Consider the following 26,242-nt stretch of genomic DNA (forward strand, 5'->3'; position numbering starts at 1 on the left):
TACATGCACAGACCCAATCTACTGGTACCATTGACAACACAAAACACACATTAAACAATCTCACCAACCATTCAAGTACAGTCACACCCCCTTCATAAATTTTTCATTAGGAAATAAAACTTCCCAACCATTTTACCCCCAAAGGACGTACTGGTACGTTTCACAAAAGCCTTCCCTTTACCCCCATGGACGTACCGGTACGTCCTTGCAAAAAAATGCTATAAAATTTTTTTTTTTCATATTTTTGATAGTTTTTTTTTTAAAATTCAGGCATTTTCCAAGAGAATGAGACCAACCTGACCTCTCTATGACAAAAATTAAGGCTGTTAGAGCAATTTAAAAAAAATATACTGCAAAATGTGCTGGGAAAAAATAACCCCTTGGGGGTTAAGGCTTGGAAATTTCCAAAGAGCCTGGGGGTAAAAGGGATAAAAAGTCCATATTTTCATAATATAAAGAAATACTTTCACTTACGTCAACGGAAATAGAAGGCTTCATCTTCTTCAAAGCAGCAAAGAAATGTTTCTTGGAAACTAGTCTCTTTACATTCTTTTCAGTTTTAGTAGACCACTCGATGTTATTTAGCATCTCTTCCGCGTTAGAACAATCCATTTCATGAATAACTTCCCTAATTGCTTCTTTACTGGCCAAGTAGACCAACTGGTCGCAGTCTGCGCCCGAGAAGTTATTACAAATCTTGGATACTTCTTCGAAACTGACGTCGTCAGCCAAGGCCGGGCAGGTTCCATTCTGGAAAAAAGTTATGGTAATGAGAGAAAATATTTTATGCAATAAAAAATGGAATTCTTTTTTTTTTTTGCAAATTGACTTCAAGGTTATAAAGCTTTTCCTCTTACAGAATAAATGAAAAACATAGGCTCTCATTACATCTTTACCAGGTCAAAAGTAAAATATAGGTAATATTCCCTCTAATTTCTTTTAAGTCGAGAATATCTTGCAATGCGAATTCAGTGATGGCTTTCCATTTCAATAATAGGTACATGATGCCAACACAATACTAAACAGAGACATAGCAGAAGGCAATCCCTGAAATATTAAAACTAACTAGAAAATTACCGCAGTACCAACTAGTACAGTGTAGGTACTATTTTTTCTTGAAGCATTTCAGCCAAATACTTATGTTATGGCAAAGATATTACCACTGCATATATGGAAAGTTAAAAGTTTAGAATTCTTACCAAAAAATATGTATTTTTTTGTTTTGTCTACGAAATTTGGATAACCCTGAGGGAGACTATGCCTTCTTTTAAAATCCAGGTCCTTTTTTTATGGTCAGCTCTCTTCAGAAAGGGAGCAGCTATCTAGAGTTCGTCATTGGCATACAAAGATGAAATAATTCAGATCCAAGCCAAAGTAGAATATCAAACTTCTTTACTTGCATCCAAAACATTAATTACCTTAGTTCTAGCATTAAAAATTGATATCCTCCCCAAGTAATCTGGCACATCCACATAAAGCAAAGTGTCAAATCTTCCCGGTCGTGTTACTGCAGGGTCTAGGATGTCGGGCCGATTTGTGGCAGCAATGACGTAGACGTCATCACGTTTTGAAAAGCCATTCATTTCCGTTAGGAGTGTGTTGACAATAGTAGTTTTACTTCCACTCTGCAAGACAAAAATCATGATAAAAAAATCACATTTTAAAAGTAATTTGTATTTCTCTTAGCTATAAAAACTCGAGTCCTTTTGTGGGGGTAAGATTCTGGCACCAGCTTTTGCCAGCAAAATTCCAGCGCCAGCTTTCACCAAAATCTTACCCTACTAAAGGACACGAGTTTGTATTTGGTTTCAGCTCAGAATTTGAATTTCATATCATACCTAATTTGTATTTTTTCTATGCTTACAAATATCTAAGATAAATTCTTAAAACTTCCATATTCTCACCTCTCCGCCTTTTGTTCTAATGGGACAAAGCGAATCAAACTCATCGAAGAATATAACACACGGAGCGACGTTGCCGGCCCGCCGAAACACCTCTCGCACTGCCCTTTCGCTCTCTCCTTGGTACTGAAAATATCAAGAAATGATGTCAGTCCTGTATCATAAATGCTGGAAAAATGTGTATAAAAAAATCCATTATCTCCCAAATCATTGAACTTTTATATTTCAAAACAAGTAAGAGTATTCATATGCCTATTTAATAAACTTTTGTATGATAACAATTCTATCTGCAATGAAAACTTTCAATTGTAGCTAAGTTAGGGTTTCAAAAGGAATATATTTTATGTGTATGGCAAGACTTTAGGTCATATAATCAACATAATGTTTTACAAATTCATGCTACATGGAATTCTGTCCAAGATAGAAAAATGCCTCTAACTCCTAGATTTCTTTTAACATACGATACAATCTGGGATAATCCCACATGCCATTAAGGGAGTAAAATCATAGAGAATAACTGACTTTAACGTACATTTCTTCTTGAGCAGTATACTGTACTTGTAAAATTGTACAATTTGTATTTCAAATTAAAAAACTATCATTACCGTAAGAATACTGTGCTTGAAAAAAAAGTTGCATGCATTACGTTTTCATTTTAACTTCTGCATATTATTTCAAATTGCCGAGGAACCTTCTTGATTAACAAAGGTAATATCATTATCCTAATACAACACTGTTTTGGTGTTACTCTAAATTGGAATCATTATTTAGCTAGTCATAATGACAATAATTTTTTATCTTTGCAAATATGTGAAAATCAATATTCATTCAAGAAATTCTCTAAAGGTTTTAAAGGTTGCTCATGAATGGTAGAGGCAAGGGACAGTGACACTGCCCTATTGAGCACGACAATGCCCTAGAGACTGACCATATATATACATATGATCAATGCCCAAGCCCCTCTCCACCCCAGCAAGGACCAAGGAGTGCCAGGCAATGGCTGCTGATGACCCAACAGATAGACTTATAGGCTCCCCCAAACACCCATCCTTAGCTCACAAGGATGGTGAGGTTGCAGCAATCAAAGAAACTAACGAGTTTGAGCGGGGCTCAAACCACAGTCTGGCGATCACAAGTCAGGGACGTTGTCACATCGGCCACCACAACCATAACAGAGTAATGTATATAACAATAAACCTAGAACATTTACCATATTAAGAAGCTCTGGGCCCATAACCGGTAGCAAATTAATACCAGCTTCATTTGCAACAGCTTTGGCCAACAGTGTTTTGCCACATCCCGGAGGGCCCCACATCAGTATGCCATTCGGACGACTAGCTCCAAACTCCTCGTGAAGCTTTGAGTACTTGATAGGTTCCTGGAGAGGAAAAGAGAAGTATTTTCAAAATTAACAAGCTCTATTGAACGAGTATAATAAAAATCAACAAGAAAAATAAATAGAGGGGCACTCAGTAGAGTGCAGACCTCAGTCGCACCAGCTTATTTCTTGACCTTTTGCTCAACCTTGACCTTGACCTTAACATTTATTAATTGGCTTCGATTTTCATACACTCAAATATGAACCAAGTTTGAAGTCTCTGTGACAAGGATGTCCAAACTTATGGCTGATTATGTGAATTGGACATTTTGCTTAACAGTGATCTTGCCCTTTGACCTTGACCTTCCAAAATTTAATAATTTTCATCTTCATATATATATAAAAGTTAAACCCTCCATGTTTCATTACTCCACGATTAAAATTGTGGCCATGAAGCTGTTCACAAACAAATACACGCACACACACATAATACAAACATGGGCAAAAACATAATCTCCTTCCAACTTCGTTGCCGGAGGTAATAAGACAGGCGCTTCTATTCCACTGCAGGACAAAAGCCTCAGAATTGTCATCATTCATGTCTGGGGTATGGCCAGTTTACATCACCACGATGGCCAACTGCGGACTGGTGATGGTGGAAGACTTTTGTCTGATCGCTCAGAGCAAACCAACATACTAAGGGTGGATCTGACTGGTACAGCTTTGCTGATCATAGCTATATGCAAACCCTTTCACCACGTTAAGGTATCCCCATGCAGAACGGGTCATATTACGTTCCACATGCGAAGGTAGAATTCACGCCATTTCTAGCTACACATTATGCTATTTCCACGTTTTCTTCAGTAACCTGCAGCCACTTAATGCTACCAATATAAGGTCTTGTCCCACTTCATATATCAAGGTTATTTAATACCTTCACTACGAGGCAGTGGATCCGCCCTCAAGCTATCTATAACATAAATTTTCCTGTTTATTTGTTTTACTGCTGATTATAACATCCTGCTTTTCCAACTAGGGTTGAAGCTTAGCAAGTAATAATGAAAAAATATAAATGGGTGTAAAATAATAATACATGTTCTGTTCCTGTAATTTTCATAAGCAGTCTCCATCAGAGAACTTTGGTTTTACATTCTACCTGATTAAATGATGCACCTATAATTAAGAAATTACAAAACATGATAGACAGAGGAGCAAGACTGATAAAAGATGTCCCACCCCAAGAAAGGATCACTCCTTCACTAATTGATTTACACTGGCTTCCTATTAAAGCAAAAATTTAGTTTAAAATATGTACAATAATCCATCAAGTTATCAGAACTGGACGTCCAAAATATCTGAGAGAATTGCTACATATTGTGCAATCAACAAATCGTGTTCAAACGAGAATAATTGCAGATAGTTTAAAATTATTGGAACCTAGGTACAGTATATATCTGCTGTAGACTCTAGAGCTTTTAAATATGAGGCCCCGAGATTATACAATAAGCTCCCAATAGACATCTGAAAGACTGAAGATATTAAGGCTTTCAAGAGGAACTGAAGATTTTTTTGTTCTCTAAGTGCTTCGATAGTGTGGATTTGACAATAAGTGACCAATATTCGGTGAGAAATGATGAATGCCTTGGAATGAGCATGATAAAATGATCCCGTAGAGAGTAGCCCTTAAAGTAAGTAAAAGTAAAGTATACCCTGTCAAATGACTCATTACTTTATCCAATAACACCGAGAAACAAAATGTAATAAAAATCTCAGAAATGGAGAAAACAGAATATCAATAATGAAAATATTTTATTTCTATATTCACCTGATATTCATATTACTTTCTTCTCTGGGAGACTGGAATGTTGGCATTACTACCTCAAATAAAAGAAGTTTTCCCTTCTTCTTTTCTTCCTATACACTAACGCCTCTGGTAGAGGAATGAGACCAGCGTCTATCAACAATAATATGCTGTGCATATCTGATAGCTTGTCCACTCTAAGAGTTAAGATGGGACAACAATGATGTGCTTTAACGCACCAGATGTCAGATATTTTATGTTTAAACTAATTTTACTTTTTTAAGATTTCTTATCCAGATTTGTTTCCAATCACATCCCTATTGTACATAAAAATTGGTTTTAGGTGGCCATGAAAAAAAAAAAAACACTCTCTCTCTCTCTTTCTTTGAGTTGCTAGTGAGGAGTGTGTAGTCTCTCTGTTCCTCTCGAGTAGCGTGTTTCCTGATCATATTAAACATCAACATGTTAAGGAAGCGTACTCCTAGTTCAGGGGTAATCCAGAGACGGCTTGGATATCTGCTTATAGAGAGAATTATAACGATCATGCCTCTGCTGCCTTAAACTTTACCCAGCTTAATGAACTCATTTTAATGGCCAAGAGAAAAACCTCATAAATGGCATAATTAAAACAACTGCTGTCAAATTAAGCCAACAAAATCATTAGCAAGATTAAAAAACAATTGTCAAACAAAGCTATTAGGGGAACCAACTTTGTAAAACAAAACTGTACAAGAAAAAACCTAGGCTGGTACAAGTCACTTACAACCAAAAAGAGAAATCTATAAAATTATAAAGTATAAAATGATTATATAAAAAATAAGTGTTTCCTATTCTACTTTGTATACTGTATATCTCCACTTGTATACATAAAGTAGCTCCTTACCATTTGGGATACCAAAAATAAAATTTTCAATCAGGTATTCAAAATGTCTTGACAGTTCTGTATCTACATAATTAAACAAAGGTAAATACAGCTTTCAAGTATGTTACAAGTAGCTATTCAAGTACAGTAACTTGCTGCAGGTACCTCCACAAGTAAATTGGATCATTTTATGGTTTTCATTCACTATGATTCATTGGATACTCACAAGAATCTTTTCTCGCAGTTCCTTCTTGATGTCCTCCAAACCGCCAATATCCTGCCAAGTAATTTCCGGCACAGTGGGGAACCCTTCGCGTTTCAGCGCCGGAATGATGTGCTGAAAGTCAGTAGGAAAATTAACATGAAACATCCCTCGCAGACGTTCAATCATCGGTTCTTCAAGAATCTTTCCGAATTGAAATTCAAACAAGTATTATATGAATTTAATAAAATTATGTTACTTAATACATACATTAATCTTCAGCCACCTTAAATAATTGCTCTCAGATCAAATGAGACAAGATTTCACTTTTGTCTAGTGAAAGTCATTCCAGTATTTTTGTCCTGAAATTAAATGTCGAATTCAAGTATACCGAACAAACTAATTTGATTAGAACACCCAGTTAAATCATATTTCTACAACAAAAAGTTAAGTTACATAGATTACATATATAAACTGCAGTAATCCAAAACCTATGATCTTTAGTGTGACAATAAAGTATTGTACAAAAATCAGTAAGCAATAACCTTAATACTTTGAGTAGAACACCTGGGAACATCAACATTCTTTAAAAAATCAAATTTACATAAATTCAAATTGATAACTACAGTAATACAAAATACATCAAGATATTTTTTGTGTCATAGTACTGTAACGTACGAAAGTCAGTATGCAATAACTTAAATAAAGTGCCACTGAGTAGAACACCTGGGAATATCAACATTCTTTAACAAAAATCAAAGTGGCTTTGAGTAAAGCACTTGGGAACATCATTTTTCAACAAAAATCCAACTGACTTTGAGTAAAACACGGAAAAAATATTCTTCAACAAAAATCAAAATTGCATATATTTAAAATCACAAATGCAGTAATCCAAAATAGATTAAGATCTGTAGCGTGACATAATACTGTAATATAATAGTTGGTACGCAAAAACCTTACCATCAAAGCCTCCATGAAATCTTCCATATTTATTGTTACAGTAGAACTATCTCCCTCTTTATCGCACATCTTTTCAAATCTGCTCATGAATATCTTGACCTCTTCAAACAGTGTTACACCTTCTAACTTTCCGTACAAAGTATCTTTCTTCCTGAAAAAAAAAAAAACCAAGCTGATTAAAATATCAAACCTAGCAAATATCTGAAGAGGTTTTTCAAAATTATTCTCAAACTCATACCAGGTTACACTTTGGATGGGGTCACACATCTGCAACTAAGCTGAGCGACTCGCTGCGATGTTAAAAAAATCCAAGAAATGTCGGAAAGTCTAGCGATTGTTCTGCTGGTTTAAAACGGAATGACCTGTTGCACGCTTCCTCCTAGATTTCCGCTCACTTATTCTTGGACCTGGGCAACTGTTGGAGGGCGAGTTGAACGGAGTTGCCGACTACTACTTTCAGCATAGGATTAACCTTACGAATAATCGTGACCGGTGCGGATTCCCATGAGACTTATTGCAAGGGCTTTAGAATACCTCTCAATTACCACTCGACTTGGCAGCGAGTGCACGATTGGCTAAGGAGGCATATGAAGGGAGCTTTCTGTATTCACTTCATTCATAGTGATCATTTAACATTTTTATTTGTTCATATTCCTTATTTTCTATTTAAGTCATTGATAATGCACATTTTATTTATTCACGTTGGTTTTTTTATTAATTTCAAATTCAGTGACCAATATGAATCTTTATATCTATTCATATTACTTATTTTCTGTTCAAGTCATTGATAATGATTGCATAATTTATTTATTCACGTTCATTTTTTTATTAATTTCATTCATAGTGACCATTCAACATCTTTTTATCTATTCATATTGTTTATTTTCTATCTAAGGAATTGATAATGATTGAAGATTTTATTTGTTCTTTAATGATTTCATTCATAGTGACCAGAGTGGGACGATCTGCGAACTGTGGCAGAGCATATCTCTATCGCTGCTTTTAAGCGAGTGGGATATGTCACGTGGTCATCATGCTGTGTGCCAGATCGCAGGCTCCGTATTACAACGATTTTGTCGTACATACTTGCAATTGTTGCAATGGAACCGTTGCCAAGTCGTAGTGAGGTAAGATTCACCTATGACTTCGCTGCAAAGTTTCGCAGCTGACAAAAGTCGCAGCAGAGGGTCGCCACAGTTTTAAACAGACCAAAAAATTCACAAAGTGGTCTCGACTGGATTAACCACGTGCAAAACTTTGCCGGGCAGCGTGACAGGTTGAGCAACTCTCCCGCGATATTCTGCACATACTCAAGGGGGATTCGTTGTAGAATGGCGATACGGTAAAATACGGCTGTTTTCTAACATCGCAGTGAGTCGCAGAGCTTAGTTGCAGATGTATGACCCCAACTTTAGAGAGATATATTTTGGTAAAATATTCAAAGCTCCAAGACGTAATTAAATGATATTCACATGCGAATATCACAAATTTTAAAGTGTTTTATTATTCCTCTCTATACAAACCCGTCTTTTTCCTCTCTATACAAACCCATCTTTCAATAAAAACACAACTTACAAATTGCAATCAAGACCAACAGCTCGATTTGCCGAAGCTAAAGCTAGCAAGAAAGTTTGGAGGGTCAGATCACTGCTTGATGTCCTTCTCAAAGGTTCACATGGGGCACAAGAAAGCAGTTTCAATCCCACTCCAGGAGGCAAAGGTTCTGGGGAGAGCAAGACTGTTCAAAACAACACATAAGCATAGACATTTCCCACAAGATATAAAAAAAGGTCTAAGTCCTTCAGTCAGAAAACTTGAAACAGGATCAAGTCCTTTAACTACAGGGATTGAAAGATGCTTGAAGGTACACTCGGGCACACTATTCTATCTTATTTCTCTTCCGCTTATATTTTTCAAGTTTTCATACTTTATCTATGAAAGATTTATTTTAATTGCTCATTACTTCTCTTGTAGTTTATTTCCTTATTGACTTTCCTCACAGCTAATTTTCCTTGTTGGAACCATTGGGCTTATAGCAAGCTGCTTTTTCAACTAGGGTTGTAGCTTGGCTAGTAGTAATAATAATAAAAGCAGATGAAAAAATCATAACCTGAGAAGAGACTCCAACAAGAGAAGTATCCCATCTATGACACTCTCAGAATATGGTTCAATTCACTTATAAACATCTTTTCTCCCTTAAGTACCTTAATACCTCTGTGGAGAGAGATCGGACTTCCTAAGGCATCCTGAGCAGCATCGGGCATACAAGATCTAGCATCGGGCGTACAAGATCTAGCACCGGTAGCAGGAGCATACGCATCTGTACAGGCACAGAAATACTTTCACTCTCGGGGTTAATACTTGGTATCACATCCTCTCACGAATGAGGAGAGAGATTGCTTGGAACCTTAAGAGGCCCTGAGATTGATCTTATTGGGCTTCTTCTTAGAAGCAGCAACATCAGAAAACTGGGTGAAGAGAGGAAAAGGAGGAGACCCGCACATTCATACTTGCCAGCCCTCTTTGATTTCGTATCCGACAAACGACAACGCTCCTATAGACAAGAAACCAAAGGTGATTCTTAATAACAATAAAGACCATATCACAAGATGCCATTTCCTCTAGGGACTTCAGAGGTGTAGCAAGAGTTGGGAACATCACTGCACGGTCAGCCTCAGAAGTCCTGCCCGTTATAATAATAGTCATCAGAAGCCATTTCCTGGTCCTCTCTGGTCCAAGTATGGGTGGGGAGAGGTTTGGGTGCTGCTCATGGGCATATATTCTGGGTAAATAATTTTTCATTATTTACTAAAATTTCATGCAAACTTGGATACAGTGGTTTGTAAATCTGTGGTTGTAGAGATGCGGACAAAATTGACATTCTTACCTTTTCCAAGCAAGACTCTGAGCCTTTTCAATCAATCTCTTCAAGTCGCCAGCGACATAACCAGGCGTTCGATGAGCCAGTTCTTCCAGGTCTCCCTCATAGGATACATCCTGACACAGCAGCTACAGATAGGTAAACGAAAATTTATTTAGACTACATTAAATAATATTACCATTATTACTAGCCAAGCTACAACCTGGTTGTCGTTTATTTATTTCCTTTCCTCACCGGGCTAATTTTTTCCCTGTTAGAGCCCTTGGGCTTATAGCATCCTGCTTTCCAACTAGGGTTGTAGCTGAGCAAGTAATAATAATAATAATAATATTAATAATAATAATAAAAGCAGAATACTACTAGCCCAAGGACTCCAACAGGGAAATCAGCCCCATCAGAAAAGGAAACAAGGGAATAGCAAATAAACAATTTATTATTATATATATATACATATACCAAGGCACTTCCCCCAATTTTGGGGAGTAGCCGACATCAACAAATGAAACAAAAACAAAAAGGGGACCTCTACTCTCTACGTTCCTCCCAGCCTGACAAGGGACTCAACTGAGTTCAGCTGGTACTGCTAGGGTGCCACAGCCCACCCTCCCCCGTTAGCCCCCTGTGGCCGCGGGGCCATAAAAACAATTAGAATAGCGCCAACGTTATCCCTGCGTGTCGTAAGAGGCGACTAAAAGGGACGGGACGAGGGGGCTGGGAACCCCATCTCCTGTATCTACACCCTGTGAGACATCGACTAGGCCAAAATAAATTAACAAATTCAACTTACAAATGGCTTCTTGGAACCTATTAAGTTGAGGCCTTCCTTTTGTTAGTTTTAATTTATAAAGAAAAAATACTAAAGCTAATGCCCTGCATCACTGTTAGATGAGGATGACTAGAACTCAGTATCACATACAATTTGTATCTTACCTGCAAGATCTCATTCCTGGCAGCTTCCGTGGGAATCGCCATAAATATCTCGGCATCGAAACTGCTACGCAAATCCCAGTCCATATTCTCCGGATGACTTGTTTCTCCAATCACTATCATTTGCTGATCTTTGTATTTAGTTTTTAAAGCTGGAAAAGAAAACATTTGTCATAAACTCCTGAAAGTGAAGTCCCTCATAAATATATACAATGCTGAAATATATACTCTCTCTTCTGGCTTTGATTCAATTTGATGGTAGAAGAGATAGAGATTCAGGCGTCGGATACAACGCTATATATCACGAAATCAAAGCATATGATCATCAACCATTCAGATATTGCAATAAAATTTGCCTTTATGAGTTAAATTCTTCACCCATCCAACCACCATGCAATTTCCTTAAAAAAAAAAAATAAAAAAAAAAAAAAGGGGGGGGGGGGGTTCAAACTGCACAAGAACTCCTTTGTCACAAGCTTTCTGGTATAAACACCATCAATGCATTGTATCCAGAGAAATTTCTAGCTGTTTCTCAATGTCAGAAACAAACTCAAAATGGAGATATAACATGTGAGTATGTGTCTGCGTGTACAATCTGGCTTCCTAAAAACCATACAGATATGAAAGTAATGCTATGGCAATAACAATAATGAAATTAATACCACATACCTGTTCATCTTAATTCTAAAGCCAACACACACAGCCTTAATGAATAATGTAAATGACGAAAATCCCAAAACATTACCCTAGTGCTACAGTCATCTTGACATTTAAAGGTGGACCACAAGTACCATACTGATTTTAGTAAGCCTGGTAGTTTCTAATCTCTAAACTGAGATACAATCAACTACAATTTGAGAAGACAAGCTAAGGCTAATCATTTGAGGAAAACTTTATGACATAGAATTGGAAATCTGAAGTCTGATTAAACTTCTAAATAGAATCAAGGTCAACACTACTTTCAAACAGATTAAACTTCTAAATAGAATAAAGGTCAACATTACTTTCAGCCATCTCTACAACCACAGATTTACAAAGCACTGTATCCAAGTTTGCATGAAATTTTAGCCACAATTTCTTCAACCATGTACTGTATTTTTCCTTACAGCAATTTACGGAAAACAAATTGCTATGCCATATTATTCAGTGACCTAACTATCCCAAATCATTAGCTTCATCTAAGATAACAAACAACCTCTGTTATCACTACATTCAACTTAGGTGATTACTAAAAATATAATTATGGTGTTGAATCGAGTGGATACCACCTGAGGTTTGAGAGACTCATTAACACCAATTATAGCATCAACTTGCAAGATAAAATGAGACCCAATTTTAGTAGAATATTTGTCAGAAAAACATTTAGACTTAGTTAAAAGATTCTTGAAAATAGCTATATTAAAAAGAAATTGGTAACGTTACTTCAGTGCAAAAGAGGCTTTTCTTTACGTTTACTTGCACTCTCAATTTCTATGAGTTGGACTATTACAATATGGGAAAAATTGAAATGAGGTAAAATGTTCATCATTCACTGCAGAATAACTTGTTATAATACTAGCTTTACAAGTTTAAATCCATATAGTGTATGCCCAGACAACTAAGTTCACAGAATAATCACTACTGAGACAAGAGGAAAACAATAATCAGATTACTCAACCACTGAGACAACAGGAAGAAAATAGTTCTCAGATTATTCATCACAAGTTCTAAGATTCCTCAACTAATAGACAAAAGGATAACACTAATATTCTCAGATTTCTCAAATTACATTACAGTTCTCAAATTACTCAACCACTCAGACAAGAGGAAGACACTAAAGTTCTCAGATTACTCACCACTGAGGCAAGAGGAAAGCTGTACACTAATACGTTTCTCTAGACTCTTCGCGCTGCCGTCTTTAGGGGCGATGAGGTCAATCTTTTCTATCAGTATAACGCACGGCGCTAACGACGCAGCTTGCTCAAACAATTCGTTGAGCTTCCCCTCGACATCTCCCGTGGGTCCACCGAACAATTCCGATGACGTGATACGATAGATGAGCGATTCCGCAGTCTGTCAAAGAAAATTTAATGACCTCATGAACTATACATATTTCAAGCAATATTATCACTAAAACAGAATAAAACTTTGCGGTTATTTTTATTCACCAGGCAACACTCAACCTTTTTTTGCTATAAGACAGCTAACATCCAAGACCATTAACAATAACTGGAGGTATTTTACTAGGTCCTCAAACATGAACCCAACTGAAATCACAGTGAAATGGTGTAATTCAACAATATTCTATAATTTAGTGCAGTTAGGCATGCAAGGTAGGTGAAGCCTACCCTAAGCCATAATTCAACAAAATTCGACTTACAAAAAGCTTCTTGGACCCTATTAAGTTTGTAAGTTGAGGATTTTCTATAAGTACATATGATTACCCACAACGAAATGCTTACCCCGGCCAGAGCAAACCCGAAGGTTGTCTTTCCACTTCCCGTTGGACCAGTGACAAGCACGGACTTCTGAAGAGGCTGAAGAACCGAAGGTCTGCGAAGATTTGCGACCAGATCACAGATTTTCTGGGGAAAATAAAAAATAAATTACAGTCCAAGAAATGTATTGAATAAAATACAAAGCAACCTAACACTAAAAATAGTAAACCTGGCAGTATCTTTTGAAGAACAAACTGCAAGACTTTTCATTTGACAGTACTGTAAACGCACACAACACAGATCAAATGTTCTATACACAAGTAGTAATTTCAACTAACAGCCAACAAACTAAATTACTAAAAAATTTGTAAAAAATGTTCTAGAATAACAGCTATTCCTACTCATTAAGAAAATTAAAATCTTTAGCTATGGTAAGCAGCTTTTCTAAGACACTTCAAAATTAAACCCTTAATTTCTTGTTTTCTAATCCCGAGTAGTGCCATAGCCTCTATACCATGGGCTTCCACTGTCTTCGGTTAGGAGTTCACTTGCTTGAAGGTACACTCAGGCACACTTTTCTATGTTTCCTTATTTCCTTCCCTGACTGGACTTTCTCCCCGTTGGAGCCCTTAGACTTACAGAGTCCTACTATTCCAACTACGGTTGTTGAGATATGACTGTGAATACACTTCAACTGAAAAGACCATATACAACACAGCATGCTCAGTTATATAACAAAGGAGAGTACATACTATTACAGTATATAAGTGAATTTCCAACTCCTAGTGTAGTAATACTCTATTGTCTTTTATATTTTGTTACAAAACTGTCATTTCTTTCCTGTATTTGGTGTTATATAACTATGAATACTAATCGTTTTGTCTTTTATCTCAAGGCTGATATACATAACGCTTCTTTTAGTTATACAGTGTAAAGAAATATGGGCTCCGGGAGTGTCATTAGGGCTACTGTACATCAGTTAATTGCCACTTTTCAGCATTTTCTGGTGTCTCAGTTACTTGACCTTCATAAATGGCAGGGTCTGTCTGTACACAATGCATAGAGAAACTAGAGGGGCACTCAGTAGAGCATGCAAAGCAGTCTTATTTTGTTCTTAACTCCACTGCGTACTTTTACTTCAATGTATTTTCTTCAATACCTAATGGATTTGTCCTTGAGTCATACCCCTACATGTCCACTAAGTTTCGTTGAAATTGATTCATTAATTTTTGCAAGATGTTGTTCACAAACAAAAAATAAACTGGCAAAATATTTGCCATTCACTTAACATTGCGATTATTTTCAAAGTACAGTACTCCTGCGTACTTGTACTCTGATGTACTTTATCCATAAGGCTACAGATTTATCCTTGTGTCATACCCAACATGACTACCAAGTTTAGTCAAAATTGGTACAGTAGTTTTTGTGTAACGTTGCTCACAAACAAACAAGTAAATAAACTAAGAAACAGATTTTAACGAAGGCAATAACAAAAATCAAGTAAGGTAACTAACAAATACATAACCGGAGAGGTACTCCATAGAGTGCAGACCTCCACCAGGGCAGCTTATTTCTTCACCTTTTGGACTCATTATGGACGTTTTGCTCGTCCGTGACATTGACTTTTCAAAATTTAATAATTTCCAGCTCTTTACATAACAGTTTAAAATCCCTGCGAGTTTCATTACTTTACGATTAGAATTATGGCAGTATCGTTGATGACTGGAATTTTACCTTTTGATTAACCTTGGCCTTCAATCTTAACATGTACAGATTGGTGTGGATTTTTATACACTCAAATATCAACCAAGTTTGAAGTCTCTGTGACAACCATGTTCAAACTTATAGCTGATTACGTGAATTGGACATTTTGCTTGACTGTGACCTTGACCTTGACCTTCCAAAATTTTACCACTTCCAGTTTTTTTACATAACAGTTAATCCCTGCAAGTTTCATTACTCTACGACTAAAATTATGGCCAGGAAGGTGTTCACAATCAAACAGGAGGTATAACGTCCTTCCAACTTCGTTGGCGGAGGTAACAAAGTAAAATAAATACAGTAAATAAAAAGAATTTTAATACTAAATTTTTATACTCCACCTGATTTTTATATTGCTTCTTCTCTAGAAGCTCAGTTTAATCTGACCTTAACCCATAAACTTTTAATCTCCTATTTTCTTCCCTTCAATAAACACATGCTGTTTATAAAAGAATAAGATAAATAACAAAGTAAAACAAATAGATAAATATCTATAATACTTAGTAGTCATGTACCTCCCTATGAAAAAATCAAGACTGCTAGCATTCACTCCATATTCAGTACCACAAATATTTAGTGGATGGTATAGTCTGAGATCTGAATGCAAAGGATGAGCAGTACATTGGAGCATTTTATCCAACGTGTACAAACTAATTGATGACATAGTCAGAGATTAGTACCATGATCAGGATTAATTTTTTCCCACAATAAGAAGGAGTCAGCTGCTGGAAACCAAGCAGGAGAAAAACATTCAAAACATAGTAGAAAAAAAGAATTAGGCCATTTCTTCAGGAGAGAAAAGTATCCATGAACCTTGAAAATGTTAATTTTTGTGAAGCTGAAGAAGAGATAAACTAGATATGCTTCTCAAAAACAAATTTGCAATCATGCATGACGCTGCAAACTTTTAATTATAGAAGGACCTCAACTTAACAACATTCAGATACAAACACCAGCCGCCCGTTGAGATACTACCGCTAGAGAGCTATGGGGTCCTTTGACTGGCCAGACAGTACTACATAGGACCCTTCTCTCTGGTTCGTTTCTTTCCCTTTGCCTAGACAGACACCGAATAGTCTGGCCTATTCTTTACAGATTCTCCTCATTCATACACCTGACAACACTGAGATTGCCAAATAATTCTTCTTCACTCAAGGGGTTAACTACTACACTGTAATTGTTCAGTGACTACTTTCCTCTTGGTAAGGGTAGAAGAGACTCTTTAGCTTTGGTAAGCAGCTCCTCTAGGAGAAGGACACTCCAAAATCAAACCATTGTTTTCTATTCTTGGGTAGTGCCATAGCCTCTGTACCATGGTCTTACACTGCCTTGGGTTAGAGTTCTCTTGCTTGAGGGTACACTCGGGCACACTTTTCTATTTAGCTTCTCTTCCTCTTGTTTTGTTAAAATTTCTATAGTTTAAATAGGAAATATTTATTTTGATATTGTTACTATTCTTAAAATATTTTATTTTTCCTTATTTCCTTTTCTCACTGGGCTATTTTCCCTGTTGGGGCCCCTGGGCTTCTAGCATCCTGCTTTTCCATCTAGGGTTGTAGCTTAGCATTTAATAATAATAATAATAATAATAATAATAATAATAATAATAATAATAATAATCCAAGTGAAATCATAAATCTCAGATAATGTATCAAACATTCATAATGAAATACAGTGATAAAACAATATTATACAATTCAATGCAGTAAGACAACATTTGCAATATTAAAAAGGGACTATTTGGTGAACTTTGCAGCTGAAACTCGTAGGGATGCGTACTAGGCTACGCCTACCCTAAGCAAAATCTTTTTTAAAAATTAACAAAATTTAACTTATAAACAACTTCTTGGGACCTATTAAATTTGTAAGTTGAGGATCCAGTGCCTAAAACCTACTAAAAATCATGCTTTGAGTTCTGTTAACCTTTTTACCCCCAAAAGGACGTACTGGTACGTTTCACAAAACTCATCCCTTTACCCCCATGGACGTACTGGTACGTACTTGCAAAAAACTGCTATTTAAATTTTTTTTTGCATATTTTTGATAGTTTTTTGAGAAACTTCAGGCATTTTCCAAGAGAATGAGACCAACCTGACCTCTCTATGACGAATATTAAGGCTGTTAGAGCAATTTGGAAAAAATATACTGCAAAATGTGCTTGAAAAAAAATTAACCCCAGGGGGTTAAGGGTTGGAAATTTCCAAATACCCTGGGGGTAAAAGGGTTAAGGTATAATTTCCTTCGCTATAATTTGCACCATACACAGACTTCCGATAAATCTTCGTTATGAGATTCAACAACCGCATGTCTATAGCCTAATCAGAAGATAGGGTCAACGGGAGAGTACCATCATCCTCGGTGAGTACCATCATCTGCATAAGCAACAGGTTTTCATCAGGGCCAAGTTACATATTGTGCATATATTTAATACAAGTAGAGTACAGTAGTGTAAAGGGCCAAGAACGCTAACTAGAGGATCACCATAAAATAAATTCCTATCGTTACTATGGTACGCATCAAGAACTACTCTACGCTATTTTAAATATTCAATAACCCTAGAAAATAATCCATCAATTCCCATCTGTCTAAGCATGAAAATAATAACCTAATGATTAACCCAGTTGAAAGCAGCACCAATATTACAATCTTGGTGACCTGATTTTATAGAGTCCTGTGTTACACTGGATAATGGAAAAGAAGCACTGCAATCATCCAGGTCCTTGTAAAGGTAAATTAAAGACTGGAGATAAGACATAATTTAAGCACTTTGGACAACAGATATTCAAAGTCTTTAGTTAAGATAGGAGTTACTGAAATTGGATAGTATTTAATCTGGTAGTATTATACCCTCATTCACTCATCATAAGCTCAGCAAATAAGAGTATAGGTCAATTTTTTAGCAAAATTAAAGATGAATTGAAAATAAAAACACAATTACTTGGAAACTTCTAACAAAGTTGTAAACACATTATCGTCATGATAAAATATCTGGCACAAAGATGGCGTTTGTAAATTGGTTTATCTTTCTAAAATGATTCTTACCACTAAAAAAAATTGCTGAATTTTCAAATGCTTAGGACATACAGATTTTGCTTTCTCAAGCAGCATGAAAAAACATCTAATGATATAAAAACCAATTAAGAAAAACAGATCAGATTCCACACAAAAAATTATGATAAGCATCCCATTCCATAAAAATGATTATGAAAAGGATTAGATTTAAAAAAAAAAAAAAAAACAATCACAAAAAGGATCATCAAATTGCACTCACATCTTTGAGGGAGTCAATTCCAGCCATTTTCTCAAAAGTTATAGCGGAATGCTCTGGAAGTTTCTGTTTCTTCTTCTTCTTAATAATTGCCTCCTCTATATCTTCGTCCCTCTCCCTCTCCCGCTTCTTCTTCTTTCTTGAACTCTGAAGAGATTAAAATAAAGGATTAAGATAAATTTCTAGCACATTTTTTTCGACTCTGAAGAAAGATTTAAACACTGTAGCTGAAAAAAACAGGAAGCAGATGCAGAAATCTATTGTATATTTTTTCATCTTTTCCCTGTTTTCTTTATTAATTTAAGTTTTTATAAGCCAAACCATGACCAATTTAAGAATCTATAAGCCTAAAAATTAATATCTTAAGATTTTATAAGCCAAAAAAACTATACAGTATTATGATTATATAAGCCCAAAATAAGAACATTTCAAGATTTTATACGCCCAAAAAATTGCTGTCAGGATCAGGAATCGAAACCTATTTTACAATGAGCAATGACATAACGTGTCAACCTACTTACATTGACGTTTTGTTTCATAATTAACAAAGGAATATCCATACATATACCAAGGCACTTCCCCCAATTTTGGGGGGTAGCCAACATCAAACAAATGAAACAAAAAAGGGAACCTCTCCTCTCTACGTTCCTTCCAGCCTGCCAAGGGACTCAACCGAGTTCGGCTGGTACTGGTAGGGTGCCACAGCCCACCCTCCCCCGTTATCCACCACAGATGAAGCTCCGTAACGCTGAATACCCTACTGCTGCTACCTCCGCAGTCATCCAAGGCACCGGAGGAAGGAGCAGGGCCGACCGGAACTGCATCACAATCGCTCGCCATTCATTCCTATTTCTAGCATGCTCTCTTGCCTCTCTCACATCTATCCTCCTATCACCCAGAGCTTCCTTCACTCCATCCATCCACCCAAAACTTGGCCTTCCTCTTGTACTTCTCCCATCAACTCTTGCATTCATCACCTTCTTTAGCAGAGTCATTTTCCATTCTCTCAACATGGTCAAACCACCTCAACACATTCATATCCACTCTAGCTGCTAACTCATTACTTACACCCGTTCTCACCCTCACTACTTCGTTCCTAACCCTATCTACTCGAGATACACCAGCCATACTCAAGACACTTCATCTTAAACACATTCAATTTCTGTCTCTCCGTCACTTTCATTCCCCACAACTCCGATCCATACATCACAGTTGGTACAATCATTTTCTCATACAGAACTCTCTTTACATTCATGCCCAACCCTCTATTTTTGATACACACAACATGGACTCCAGCATAAACAAACATATTTAAATGTCTGTTGATCCAAATTATAGAGAAAAGGATTATCAGCAAATGACCAATTCCGATTGAATGTTTTAGAGTTCTCTGGCACCCTGACATCGAAGGTCATAACAACATCGTTTCGTTATACATGAGGAATAATAGAATATTCACTTCTATATAAGTGAAGATGACCTTATAAAATCTAAATAGCTTTTAGAAGACCTGCTTCGGAAATAAATTTTAAAATACCACTAGCATAAGACAACACATCCTACCCAAGAACCTTAGCAAGGATGAACCTGCCAGCCTAACCTCGAGCGTCAAACAAATATCTATTTCTTACAGTGCTAAAAGTGGGTCATTTGGTCAACAAATGCCTCACTGTCAAAGGTACCAAATAGTCGTCACAATACAGCTGGTGTTGGCCAGTCATCAGAAACTCGGGTGTCAAACGAGCGTGACCAATGCAGAGACGACAAAGAGCAGTCTCCCACTTTTGGGCAATCATGTTATACCTCAAAGGAGATATAACATTTGTTACGTCTCTCATCTTATTTCCAACTAAACTATCGAGAGATATCTAAGAAGTAATTCTGTATACAAATAGTAAGAAAAATTATAATTTACTGTAGCAAAATTTTCTACTACTGATTGTTAACAAGATATCAATTACAATTAAAATGGACATAAGATGAAATAAACAGAAAAAAAAAATGACAAATTTATAAGTAATTTGTATCTTTCCCTAACATACAAACCTGGAGCTATTTATAGCGATATACTTTCGGCGAAGCTTTGACGAGCCATGATAATTTTACCATGGGGGGTAACGCGCTACCGCGCTCACTAACACATCTAGGCTGAGCAAACACTTTTGCTTTCTGGCAGGTCTTCTTGGGGAACAAGGCTGGAGGGCCAATTTGTATAAATAGCTACAAGTTTGTAAGTTAGGAAAAATACAAATTAGAAATACCAGGGACGAGAAAGGTGCAGTTGGAATGGTTGGCGCTGTGTGATGGGACAGGTCTCACAGAGTGGTAAACCCTGATCCGCTGCTGCCACGTCACACAACGCTGGTCTACCATGTGATGCGGCATAGGACCAAGGAGGCGCAAGATGACCAAACCCAGAGGGGGGGGGGGAACTCATGGAACGTAAAAACTCCCAGTAGCGAGGGTTACAAGAGCCCAGGGGCCCAGCGTAACCGGCGCAAAGAGAGCCCACAGGCTCAGCGTAACACCTGTCATGAGAACCTGAAGGCTCAATGTGACAAGGAGGGTTATGCGAGCGCAAAGGCTCAGAGTGACAAGAGTTTGAAGACTATGTTATGAGAGCCGTAAGGCTTAACATAACAGAGGTTAAGAGAGCCCAAAGGCTCAGCGTAACGTGGGTCACGAGAGCCCAAAGGCTCAGTGTGACACCGATCACGAGAGCCCAAAGGCTCAGCGTGACACTGATCACGAGAGCCCAAAGGCTCAGCGTCACGCCGATCACAAGACCCCAAAGGCTCAGCGTAACCACGGTTGCGAGAGCCCGAAGGCTCTACGCAATGGGAACCCAAAGGCTCTACGCAATGGGAACCCAAAGGCTCTGCGCAATGGGAACCCAAAGGTTCTATGCAATGGGAACCCAAGGGTTCCGGGCCACGAGAACACAAAGGTTCAGCATGATGAGAGACACGAGAGCCCAAGGGCACAGGGTTGCAAGAGCCCGAAAGCTCAAGGCAACGGGAACCCAAAGGTTTCAGGCCAAAAGAACCCGAAGGCTCAGCGTGACGAGGATCGGAAGGTTCCGGGTTACAAGAGCCCGAAGGCTCTACATAACCAGAGCCCGAAGGTCCCGGGTAGCGAGAGCCTGAAGGCTTGGGGTCATGCAAGCCCACTGCGAGACCGTCACGAGACCCTGAAGGGTTAATGTGACTTGAACCCGAGGGGGAGAAGCACACCCGGAGTGACACACAGATAGAAACTCCCTCACCTGACATTCCTCTGAAGGGGAATGTCTTGCAGAAACTGCGCAAGGGAGAGACTGCGCACGAAGCTCGGAAGCCTCCTCTCCCAAAGAAGAGGTTTGTCCTCCCGAAGGAGGACATTGCCTAGGATTCAGCTCCGGCCCCGCTCTTGGGGGATAAGCATAGGCGAAGGGAGACTGCTCATGAGTAGTTCTCTTTCCCCCAGAGGGGAAACATGCCTCAGACTCTGCTCTTCCACTGCCCCAGGTGGAGTAGCAATGTCTTTGGCGTCGATCGCAGGGAACCAGAAGTCTGATTGATGGGCAGCAGCGCCTGCTCCCACAGGAGAAGGGTTAGCCCTCAAAGAGGAAGAAGTCTCTCCTCTCTTCCCATAACTGAAGGAATCCGAAGAGGACGTCCTTAGAAAGGGGGGGGGGGGCATCAACGTCCATTGATGGGCGAAAAGACAAATGGTTAAATATCGACCAGGCGCTCCCCAGAGGAAGGTGCAGGATCGACTCACTAGAGGAGTCAGTAAAGTCTGTTGACCTACGAGGTAGGCCTGGCGTAACCAGGGCTGCGCTGCTACTCGACCATTCCCCAGAGAGAACCAGCTAAGAAATAGCTACGGGAGGAGATTGGGGGCTGAAGAAGAGGACCGCCGTTTCTTCGATTTCGAGGATGACACCAAAGGCAAAGAATAGCCCTTAGACTTCTTCTTACGCTGCCCAAACCCCGGACAGGTGTCATCCCGTGAACACCAGCGGCTCTGGCAAGCCGGACACAGCAGGTGGGGGTCTGTCTCCATGGCGGAAATGAAGGTACCACAAGAGCAGCCTTTGGAACCAGGAAAGGTAGATATGGGACTCAAGAAAACCACATGCACACTTGAAAAGACAAAGCACAAACAATTAGTAAACAAGGCAAGTCTAAAGCGGAAGAGATAGGCAGTACGACCATCCTCTACCGAGCCAGAAAGAGAAGTGGTTACTCAGCCCAGGTGTGTGAGTGAGCAGGGGTAGCCAGCTACCCCTACCCCAACCCGATTACTAGCAGTTGGGGTGGTTAGCCCTCGCTAAAATTATCATGGCTCGTCTTTCAGCTTTGCCGAAAGTATATCCCTATACATAACATAGGGTTTGTATTTGTTGGAACAAATGGAATTTACCGGATAAGATATGATTAATTTTTCCTGAAGTTCACGACTGTGAACACAAAACTATGAATATCTATTTAAGGGCTCTTTTAATAAGTGAAATTTCAGTTAAGTTCTAAACTGTACCTATGCTAACTTTAAAATCACAACACATAAAATATACCTTTATATCAATAAAATTATGGCTAAACCATACTTTACAGTACTCTTACTAATACTTAAACATTCCAAACTATTCCCAATCATGGTTAGCTAGTTAACTGCTGTCATTCTTTCTACATCCCCCTTTTCTATCGGCTAAAAAAGAAAAAAAGTACCAGGTTGCATACAACTTCCCGAATGAGACGAGCTAACCTATTCAAGTACTGAAATTCCTCCCTTCAAATCAATGTTTCATATAATTACATACTCGAAAAAATTTGCAGGCTACGTCACGAAGTGCTCTTCTGAGATTGGTTTTCAGGCAAAAACATTCTCACTAAATAAAGTGATGTTAAATAATAAAGTAGTGTAAATCTAACATAAATAACAATGAAGAATTTAAGACCATTTTTCCACATTGAAATCTGATATGTAGCTACAGTAATATGCTCCAGACAAGGGATATCTAAATAATTCAATATAAGAAAGCTTTGAATTATTTACGTACATATCAAATCTATAAAAACAAAATATAAATACCCACCTTTCGGTCATTGTCTTGACTAAACTTTCCAACTCCATTGACATCATTTTTTCTGGAAGAAAAGAGAAAACAAAGAAATGAAATCACCATAATTAAACAGAAAAATAAACTAGGAACAGCATATAACAAATTCTTTAGAAAATTGCATCCAAACGGTATTTTGTCCGTTTTGTTGTAAAGAGTAATATACTGTACTCTCAAGATCAAATTTACACTTCTTCAGACAAGAAACAACATTTGGTCTATATCATTTCCCAACGCACTTTCCTTTACTGTTAAATTCTTATCTCACTCGCTAAAAGATTACCAGCCAAAATAAGAGACAAAACATTTTGACCATCCAAATATTGTTTTACCAATACAAAATATCCTATATCTTACCTAAGAACTTTACAATCTGAACTCTCTTCACATAACAACTAGAATCTCGAGTGCTTATGCCTGATTAGTAACATAGATGACATTAATAACAAATGATTTCATGTTGAACATTTTGACATTAGTCTCTGTTTATAGTTTATTTATGACATATCACTTTTAATGTTGTTACTAATCTTAACCCTTTTACCCCCAAAGGACGTACTGGTACGTTTCACAAAACTCATCCCTTTACCCCCATGGACGTACCGGTACGTCCTTGCAAAAAAATGCTATAAAATTTTTTTTTTTTATATTTTTGATAATTTTTTGAGAAAATTCAGGCATTTTCCAAGAGAATGAGACCAACCTGACCTCTCTATGACAAAAATTAAGGCTGTTAGAGCAATTTAAAGAAAATATACTGCAAAATGTGCTGGGAAAAAAATAACCCCTTGGGGGTTAAGGGTTGGAAATTTCCAAAGAGCCTGGGGGTAAAAGGGTTAAGATATTTCATATTCTTTATTCAATACTTCGCATATAGTTTATTTATTACCTTATTTCCTTCCCTCCTGAGCTATTTTCCCTGCTGGAATCCTTGGTCTTATGGGTTCCTGCTTATGCAACTTGGTTTGTCGCTTAGCTAGTAATAATAATAATAATCTAATAATACCTGAAAATCATTCATACAGTACACTGTTTTCCCTGCTCTACTTTCCTAACTACTAATTCTAGGAGGCTGACGTGTCCTAGAATCTCAATGCTACAGATTCGTCACCCTGTTTCTGTTGTTCTTATTCACTAATGACAGGTAGGTAGTAGGTAGTGAAAGTTTTTATAGTAATTCATTTAGGTTGGCCAGGGTATCAGCCAACCGTTAAGATACTACCACTAGGTAGTTATGGGGTCCTTTGACTGACTAGACAGTACTACATTGGATCCTTCCCTCTGGTTACAGTTAATTTTCCTTTTGCCTATACATACACCGAGTAGTCTGGGCAATTCTTACAAGAATCTCCTCTGTCGTCATACATCTGACAACACTGAGATTACCAAACAATTCTTTACCCACTTACCTCTTGGTAAAGATAGAAAAGACTCTTTTGCTATAGTAAGCAGTTCTTCTAAGAGAAGGACACTGCAAAATCAAACCATTGTTCTCTAATCTTAGGTAGTGCCATAGCCTCTGTACCATGGTCTCATACTGTCTAGGGTTATAGTTTTCTTGCTTGAGGGTACACTCGGGAACACTATTCTATATCTAATTTCTCTTCCTCTTGTTTTGTTTAAACATTTTATAATTTATATGGGAAATGTTTATTTCAATGTTGTTACTTTTCCTAAAATATTTTATTTTTCCTAGTTCCTTTCCCCACTGAGCTTTTTTCCCTGGTGGAGCCCCTGGACTTATAGTATCCTGCTTTTCCAACTAGGGTTGTAGCTTAGCAAGTAATAATAATAAATCCTGTCCTTGTCTTATCCTTTTTGATAACATTACTTCTTTGGCAAAACCTATATAACAGAGTACTCGTTCTTTTTTTTTATTTTTTGGCAATATTCAAAACTTAAATGAATTACTATAACAACTTCCACGATCAAATGCCAAAGAAAACCCAATCTGACTCTAAACATGTCTTAGATTCTCCAGCACCATGTCCTGGGAGGCCATTTAACCCGTAAATAAAACTTGGGGAAAACCCCAAAGTTGCATAATTAAGATAAAAGTAAAGAGGTTCAGCAATGGAACGTAGGTATACTATAAGGTTAAAAAGCGAGTACAGCTTTGCAAAGCTCTTCAAGTTGACATGGTTTAAAGGTTTAAAGGCCTCTCATGAATGGCAGAGACAAGGGACAGTGACTTTGCCCTATCAAGTAGGACAATGCCACAGAGATTGACCATATATACATAAGATCAGCACCCAAGACCCTCTCTCCACCCAAGCTAAGACCAAGGAGTGACAGACAATGGCTGCTAATGACTCAGCAGACCTACAGGCTCCCCCAAATCCCCCATCCTTAGCTCAAAAGGATTGTGAGGTTGCACCAACCAAAGAAATTAATGAGTTTGAGTGGGGCTCGAACCCCCAAAAAATCCAGTCAGGGATGTTACCACATATGCCACCACAACCCTGAAACGCGTAAATTGTGGGACCCAAGTAAGCTACTCACTCGTAGGCCAATATCTTTCACTGAAGTAGTGGCACTAGTGCCCACATCATTGCTGTCCTTATGAAATAAGGATGTAGTGTTTTGGAGAACATATAGTCTAACAGCTGAACCGTCAACAGCCATTGTCTGGTTCTCTCTAGTCTTAGCCTTGCCTCTGCCACTCACGAGCAACCCTCTAAACAATTATCGACCAGTAATCTGATTACATTATTTGTAAGGGCACTTAATTGTCTTAGCCACCATTCAGTAGCACAGATATGAATCCTTGGCAGTTATCGACCAGTAATATGATTACATTATTTGTAAGGGCACTTAATTGCCTAGGCCATCCTTCAGTA

At 37.9% G+C, this 26,242-nt stretch overlaps 1 protein-coding gene across 1 annotated transcript in view; it reads right to left on the minus strand.

Annotated features, from left to right (window-relative positions):
- LOC137628916 (nuclear valosin-containing protein-like) overlaps positions 1–26,242 on the minus strand; it is a 63,987-nt gene that overhangs the window by 5,678 nt on the left and 32,067 nt on the right. Inside the window, exons 5-16 of the mRNA XM_068360200.1 lie at positions 23,379–23,430; positions 18,302–18,445; positions 13,294–13,416; positions 12,688–12,904; positions 10,856–11,004; positions 9,932–10,053; positions 7,045–7,195; positions 6,109–6,219; positions 3,112–3,279; positions 1,905–2,027; positions 1,419–1,625; positions 475–750 (exon numbers count right to left, since the gene is read on the minus strand). Of these exons, the coding sequence (XP_068216301.1) occupies positions 475–750; positions 1,419–1,625; positions 1,905–2,027; positions 3,112–3,279; positions 6,109–6,219; positions 7,045–7,195; positions 9,932–10,053; positions 10,856–11,004; positions 12,688–12,904; positions 13,294–13,416; positions 18,302–18,445; positions 23,379–23,430 (1,843 nt within the window). The remainder of the gene's footprint in view (positions 1–474; positions 751–1,418; positions 1,626–1,904; positions 2,028–3,111; positions 3,280–6,108; positions 6,220–7,044; positions 7,196–9,931; positions 10,054–10,855; positions 11,005–12,687; positions 12,905–13,293; positions 13,417–18,301; positions 18,446–23,378; positions 23,431–26,242) is intronic.

Source organism: Palaemon carinicauda, chromosome 36, assembly GCF_036898095.1.
Source record: "Palaemon carinicauda isolate YSFRI2023 chromosome 36, ASM3689809v2, whole genome shotgun sequence".
NCBI classification, from domain to species: domain Eukaryota; kingdom Metazoa; phylum Arthropoda; class Malacostraca; order Decapoda; family Palaemonidae; genus Palaemon; species Palaemon carinicauda.